Below are 8,223 nucleotides of genomic sequence, written 5' to 3' on the forward strand. Positions count from 1 at the left end.
TTTTCTCTTGGATGATTCTACAAAGACCAATTAGGAACTATACCATGCACTGTGAGTACTGTACCAAATTTCTTAAATGGGGAACTCTATCACTGATCAGGGCCTCAATTGCAACTGCTAAAAAGAGCTCAAGGGGCATAAGGGGGAACTCTTACCTTTCACAAGCATAGATCCTACTTATAAGTCATGACAATTACCATATTGTCCATCAACACCAAAAGGCTTAACCACACTGTGAAACGTCAAATTTCATGGAAAGAAGCACTTTTGAACCATAGCGACATAATATGTGCTCAGGAGATTCACTTCTGCAAACAAGCCCCACCAAGGTGCTCAGATAAAAATTTTCCTTATGTGTTTACTGCTAATGCAGACTCCAAAACCAGAGGCGTTCTTATACCTATCAGAGATCCTGTGGCATTTACATTGCACAAAGAAATACGTGATCCTCACAGCAGATTCCTGATACTGTTATGTGACTTTTACTCTACTACTTATACGATAGTAAATGTTTACTCTCCCAACAATCACCAAGTTCATTTCTTCAACAAATTTATGAAAAAGATCAGATCATATCAAAAGGGTCTACTTGTAGTTTGTGGAGACTTCAACGCCACCCCGGATCCTACAATAGACTCTATATCCAAGACTTAACCTCATAGTCCAATGGTCCTACCATCTTTCCACAAACAAAATGTACATGATACCTGGCGATGCCTACCCGATGGTGAAAAAGATTTAACTTTTTTTTCTCCACCTAAGCTGGTTTACACTAGAATAGACCTTTTCTTAGTTGACCAGCAAGTTCTGCTTCAAACCAAATCGGTTGTTATAAATTCGATAACGTGGTCTGACTTCGCTTCCATTTATAGCAGACTTGGTTTCCTCCAATCTGAGTCAAGTGTGGAGAGTCAACACATTTCTACTACAACAAAAGGAGACAATGGAAAAGATCCATACTCATTTGAAACATTTTTTAAATGATAATGTAGGTTCAGTACAAAACCCATTTTTATTGTGGAACCCCAATAAAGCATTTATAAGGGGCATCTTTATTCAGTTTGTAGCAAGAGCTAAGAGGCAGAGGCAGAAGCGATTTACCGAACTAACAAAATAAATGTCTAATATAGATGCTCAGAATTAGGGATGAGCCGAACACCCCCCTGTTCGGTTCGCACCAGAACCTGCGAACAGACCTAAACTTCGTGTGAACTTTGGAAACCCTATTAAAGTCTATGGGACTCGAACGTTCACAATCTAAAGTGCTCATTTTAAAGGGTAATATGCAAGTTACTGTCCTACAAAGTGTTTGGGGACCTGGGTCCTGCTCCAGGGAACATGGATCAATGCAAAATAAAGTTTTAAAAACGGCCATTTTTTCAGGAGCAGTGATTTTAATAATGATTAAAGTGAAACAATAAAAGTGTAATATTCCTTTAAATTTCGTAGCTGGGGGGTATCTATAATATGCCTGTGAAGGGGCGCATGTTTCTGGTGCTTAGAACTGTCCCTGCACAAAGTGTAAATTGTGCAGGAAAAAAGTCTTTTAAAATCACTTGCGGCTATATTGTCGGGTCCCGTAATACAGAGAACACTCAATGAGTGTTCTCTGTATTAGCCGACAATTCATTCATTCATTGATAAAAAAAAAAAAAAAAAGCGTAGGGGTTCCCCTAAATTCAATTACCAGGCCCTTCAGGTCTGACATGGATATTAAGGGGAACCCCGTGTCAAATTTAAAAAAAAATTGACGTGGGGGTCCCCCTAAAAATCCATATCAGACCCTTTATCCGAGCACGCAACCTGGCAGGCCGCAGGAAAAGAGGGGGGGGCGAGAGAGCGGCCCCCCTCCCTCCTGAACCGTACCAGGCCACATACCCTCAACATTGGGAGGATGCTTTGGGGGTCTGTGACCCCTCAAAGCACCTTGTCCCCATGTTGATGAGGACAAGGGCCTCATCCTCACAACCCTGACCGGTGGTTGTGAGGGTCTGCGGGCGGGGGGCTTATCAGAATCTGGAAGCCCCCTTTAACAAGGGGACCCACAGATCCCGCCCCCCCCTGTTTGAAATGGTAAGGGGTATAAAAGTACCCCTACCATTTCACAAAGAAAGTGTAAAAATGGTTAAATAAGACAAACACACTTTTGAAAAATTCCTTTATTAAAAATAAAAAAATAAACAGACCCCCAAAGCATCCTCCCAAGGTTGAGGGTATGTGGCCTGGTACGGTTCAGGAGGGAGGGGGGGCGCTCTCTCGTCCCCCCCTCTTTTCCTGCGGCCTGCCAGGTTACGTGCTCGGATAAAGGGTCTGATATGGATTTTTAGGGGGACCCCACGTCAATTTTTTTTTTAGTTTGATGCGGGGTTCCCCTTAATATCCATATCAGACCTGAAGGGTCTGGTATGGATATTTGGGGGGACCCCCATGTCAATTTTTTTTTTAAATTTGACACGGGGTTCCCCTTAATATCCATGTCAGACCTGAAGGGCCTGGTGATTGAATTTAGGGGAACCCGCACGCTTTTTTTTTTTTTTAATCAATGAATGAATGAATTGTCGGCTAATACAGAGAACACTCATTGAGTGTTCTCTGTATTACGGGACCGACAATATAGCCGCAAGTGATTTTAAAAGACTTTTTTTCCTGCACAAATGACACTTTGTGCAGGGACAGTTTTAAGCACCAGAAACATGCGCCCCTTCACAGGCATACTATAGATACACCCCAGCTACGAAATTTAAAGGAATATTACACTTTTATTGTTTCACTTTAATCATTATTAAAATCACTGCTCCTGAAAAAACTGCCGTTTTTAAAACTTTTTTTTGCATTGATCCATGTTCCCTGGGGCAGGACCTGGGTCCCCAAACACTTTTTAGGACAGTAACTTGCATATTACCCTTTAAAATGAGCACTTTAGATTTCTCCCATAGACTTGTATAGGGTGTTCCGGCTTTTCGAATTTGCTGCGAACAGCCCAAATTGTTCACTGTTCGCTGAACAGGCGAACAGGCAATGTTCGAGTCGAACATGAGTTCGACTCAAACTCGAAGCTCATCCCTACTCGAATAAACTTAAACCTTCCCTGGCCCTCTCCCTAAAATTAACGCAACTTAGATCTAACCTTAGACTCCTTCTATTAGAAAATTTTGAAAAAACAGCCAAGAGACTACAGATGACATACTATGTCAATGGGAATAGGGCAGGCAAACTTTTAGTGCAGAACCTTAGAGGCCATAGATACAAAACCAAGATACCCTATGTAGCACTAATCCCCAAAGGAGCTGCTGGTTATTTTTGGGCTTACCGTTACCTTCCGCTTCTCCTTGTTGCATGTCTAGGGGATGTCCCATGGTAGGTGACCCAGTAACTTGAGACTGACAATAGATCCACTTGAAGGGATTTTATTTGCAAAACTCAAACCATTGAACAGTCTTTCAACTTGAGATCAGAGGGTTGGAAAGGAAGTTCAGGTACTCTCAATATCAAAGTCCAAAAACGTTAAAGAACTTGCTTACTTTGGCTGCATCCAGAGAATAGCAATCGCAGCTGGATAAGCACTCAGGTTGGACAGTCCCTCTCTCATAAGGCCTAGCAGCCAACAAGGTGCTTACTCAGGAACAAAGCCTTTGTCACAGACTTTGTTGCAGAACTCAGCTTTAGAACACTTGTAGGATACCTGGATCTTTCAGCCTGCTTGGCGATATCCACAAGACCGGATTCTCTCGGTTACTTCAGTCCTTCCAGGCTCTTGTTAAGAAAACCAACCCGTACGTGGTGTTCTTCTAAAGAGTCCTCCCCCGGAATGCTTGAAGTACAATGGGTCTCTCCTGAACCGGAGACAGCTCCCAACCACCTCAGAATCCTCCTTTAGTTTCCTTGCCTTGGGCTAGCCAGCCCCGAGGCATTAAAGTCGGGTGGATCCGCACCCCAGACCATAGCCTTCCTGGGGGCTGGTCAGGAGGACCAGGACTATGTAATCAGCACATCATACTGGACCGGAACCCCGAACCACATGACGTCTGCATCTTAAATACCCTCTCCAAGAGGGCACAGCGAGAGGGCCACTCCCACGGACCTGGCGCGGAGAGAGAGTAATTTAAGCACCTGACCAGGCCATAGCTCCACGCCTGCCACCAGAGACAGTACCCCCTGTGGCTAGGCTGAACATCTCACAATCCAGTCAGAATGATGCCAAAGTCAAATTTAGACAAGTAAACCCAAACCTAACTGCAGTTTAGGTAGAGTTTAACTTTGAAAAAAGCATAGCACGTGCTCTTCAGGAGCCCGCCGCTACACCTATATACTTCATCCTGGAACTAAACGAAAAAAATACCATCCCCAAAAAATAGCAGACGCTTTTAGCTATTACTACGGAACATTGTATAACTTAAAAGATGACCCTTCAACAATCCAACCTACTGCAGAAGCTATTAACCAATTTTTAGCAATGTTATCCATACCGAAATTGTCACCAACCCAGCTCCAATCCCTAAATCTGCCATTCAACGAGTGAGTGATATGTAAATGTATAGAGTTTATCCCTCTAAACAAATCACTAGGTCCTGATCACTTCCATGGGGAATACTACAAGGAATTTAAGACTTTGTTATCCCCACATCTAAACCAAATTTTCCACTCTGTCGCAGCCTCTACCTCTTTTCCGCCCGAAATGCTTGAAGCTCTGATTATAATTTATAACCCACCTCTCCTTCAAATAGGCCCTTCACTTAAAAGCTTTAGAACAGTTCAGATGGAATATGGACTAGAACTCAAAGATCAGTACACATATATTCAAATCTCACATCTAATGTAATCCATCACCAGTTCTTCCATTACAATTCCTTGTAGAATGTTTTTATATTTTACAAACCATAATACCTCAATGAAAGGCATATCCTTATTCTACAATTTCTACCCCAAAAATCGATATTTACCAAAACCCCCTCCATGAAAACATGGGAAATAGACTTAATGGCATCTTATACACCTGAACAATGGAAATTATCAATCACGTCTATATATAAAGCCACAAAGAGTGTCAACTTGTGGGAACTCTCCAAAAAAATATGTCTATGATGGTACCTAATTCCTACAAGATTAGCTGGTTTTAATCCCCAATCATCTCCATTATGTTGGAGGCAATGTGGCCATAAGGGCTCGATGATTCATATATTTTGGGCTTGCCCACTTGTACAAACCTATTGGTCTGCTATTTTCAACCTCATAAAACAAATAACTGTCTCCCAACCCCCTAAAAACCCAGATATGGCCACCCTTTCCTTGGAAATAGATACAGTCCCTCCTCCTCTGAGAAGCATCGTCTCTGACATTCTCATAAGTGCACGACTGGAACTAGTAAGACGTTGGAAAAACATTGGAATTCCAACTCTTATAGAAGTAATTAGAACCACTAATATACATATCACCTTTGAAGTAATGTTTGCTGCCTCTCAAGGCACTTACCTTACCACTCAAAATACCCTTCCTGGAAACCTTGCATAGACTGAGATGAAATTAACAAACCTAAATAACAATCCCCATTTCAAGTCCACATTTAACTGAATTGCATGACACTTACACATACATCCTACTCTATAACTCTCTCCAATTTTAACATCACATACATTTTTTTGTTTTATTTTAAGTTTACTCTTCCTCCGATAGTTATACTTTAATGTGAACAATCATAAGAAGAGAATCCTGAATTGTATGACTTACCCTACAAAAGTAATGTAATGTTGTACCATTCTGAAAGATATGTTCAAGAGCCTTGTGACCTCATCCCCTGGGATGCAGTGTGATCCCTTTGGGGCATCCAGGGGGATGAGAGTGGCAATGCTTGATCAGTTATTGTAATACTTAAAGCTATACTGTATGGCAAAAAAGTTATGACATTGGTTGAGTTTCTAAGAACAATGCGTTAGAATGCTATGTTAGCATATGCGATTAGAGAAAGATATACACAAGTGTAAACGCAGGATTTGGAATGTATTGTTCACTTGCATAACATTGCTTCCTATTCTTGTTATGATCATAACATTTTCAATAAAAATTATTGGTAATCGGTATCGGCGAATACTTGAAAAAAAGTATTGGTACTTGTTCTTGCTTTTAAAAAAGTGGTATCTGTGCAACCCTACTGGAGAGTGAAGTCAAGTGGACCTTAGAAAGCATTGCTAATACCAAAGCTAGAGGAAGTGATGGTATCCCAGCTAAGATATTTAAAATCCTAAAAGATGGTGCTTTTAAAATGCTACACTCAATATGACAACAAATGTGGACACCTCAACAATGGCCGCAGGACTGGAAGAGGTCTGTTTACATACCAAAGAAGAGCAGTGCAAAAGAATGTTCAAACTACCGTATGATCGCGCTCATCTCATCCGATAGCAAGGTTATGCTGAAAGTTGCGCATGCGCAGTAGGGAACCGGCAGTGAAGCCTTACGGGCAATGGTGGTGGCAGCACCCGTGAGCTGATGAAAACATCGGCTGGGGTGCCAACATCGCTGGATTTTAGGACAGGTAAGTGTCCTAATATTAAAAGTCAGCATCTATAGTATTTGTAGCTACTGACTTTCAATTTTTTCATGGGGGGGCTGGACCTCCTCTTTAATATAATTTTCTTAAAGTAAATGTGTCGACACAGGGCCTTTTGTCATCTACAAAAGAAGAGTTTATATGCTAATCTTTCCAGCGGCCGGCATACTGAAAAGCAGAAAGTCCTCCGATGCTCAGCCATGGAAGAATTCTACACTTCCAGGTCAAGTGGCAAGGCCTCTTTAACTTTTGAAATTAAGTACCCCACTCTGCCCTCTTCCATCATGTTCACTTGTACAGTATTATTTTGGAACCACAGTCTCTACCGCAAACTGGAACTAAAGGGGGAACTGAAACTTTATTTTATTTTCTATGGTTGTCTTTTTCAATAACAGTAGAATTTAACGGAGCAAAAATAGAGCAAATAGATTTTTATATAATAAATAAAAATAAAGAAATAAATTGTTTGAGTTTCCCTACAATGTATTAAAACATTTTTTACAACCATGTAAAGTAGAATCCAAGCTTAAATTTGTTTAATTTATCAAAAGTTGTTTTTAAATTTTACAAATAATAAAAATAAGTATATAAAAAAATTATTCCTTCAATACACCTTTAGTTTAGTGCAGTATGAAGACTGAGCTGGTTTAAACAGTTCAAAAATAAAAAGCATAACTAAGCCTTTAATCATTAAATTGGATTTCCTCTTATCTAAAGTATTTTCTCATTTTTTCATTCTTAATAACTGAAATATAAAAGTAATTTTTTTTTTTTTGTTCAGATTACAGCTCATTGTTATACTGTATATAAGTAAGGCCCTCTGGTGTTTGCTTTTCACCCTTATTTTGATAGTAAGACAGTTCACAGTTGATGGGCAGAAGCAGAAACACCTCCCTAATTGTGAAGTTATCTCTCACACAGCAGCAGTAAATCAGTGTGGCAATAAATGATTTTTATAACAGTAGGGTGGGTAATGCTAAGAGGTTTCAAAATTGTTTATAGCAGTAAGATGCGACATTCATGTTTTAAAGCTTTGAAGTCTCATACTCATTACACAGTGGTAACTTTAATAGATTGATGTAGTTTGATAATATCAGTTGCAATGTCTCATAAAGATACTTTGCATTAATATAAAAAAGATCCATGTAATTTTCTTACCTTCAGCTGTAATGATCTGTAGTAAGAGAAGGAATACAATAAAGGATGGTATAAGAACCCTCATCTTTCTTCTACAAAACTGCTGTAAGGAAACAAAGAAAGCAATGAATATATTAGAGTACCAGGAAACAAACTTGTGTGTTCATGCAGAAAGGGAATTATTCTTACGACTCTTCTTCGCAGGAAGAAGTACAGATTTGAAAGCGAGCTGCTTTGGTGATTAACCCTTTCGCTGCCAGGCCTTGTGCTGCATTTTTACACTCAGGTGGCCAGACCATTTTTGCAATTTTTCCTTTGCTTTTTTATTTTTCACTTTTATCTTTCAGAGTTTGTAAAAGACCCCCCCCCCCCCCCCCCCCAAACCATATCTTTTCTGAAAGTTATTAAGAATTAAAAGAAGGTGCTACTGATTTTTAAGGGCTCACGATATTTGCACAAATATTTTTTAAATCTATATTTTTGCTAAAAATCTACTATCATGATTTTAGTGGATAAATACACAGCAAATTTTACAAAATTCC

At 40.0% G+C, this 8,223-nt stretch overlaps 1 protein-coding gene across 1 annotated transcript in view; it reads right to left on the minus strand.

Annotated features, from left to right (window-relative positions):
- Positions 1 to 7,814, minus strand: part of LOC143983802 (uncharacterized) — a 35,500-nt gene extending 27,686 nt beyond the window's left edge. The window contains exon 1 of the mRNA XM_077483902.1: positions 7,703 to 7,814. Coding sequence (XP_077340028.1) covers positions 7,703 to 7,766 — 64 coding nt within the window. The 5' untranslated portion in view covers positions 7,767 to 7,814. The remainder of the gene's footprint in view (positions 1 to 7,702) is intronic.
- Between the last annotated feature and the right edge of the window lie 409 nt (positions 7,815 to 8,223).

The sequence above is a fragment of the Lithobates pipiens genome, unplaced genomic scaffold (assembly GCF_037356315.1).
Source record: "Lithobates pipiens isolate NorthernLeopardFrog02 unplaced genomic scaffold, aLitPip1_a1.2 Scaffold_1, whole genome shotgun sequence".
NCBI lineage: Eukaryota > Metazoa > Chordata > Amphibia > Anura > Ranidae > Lithobates > Lithobates pipiens.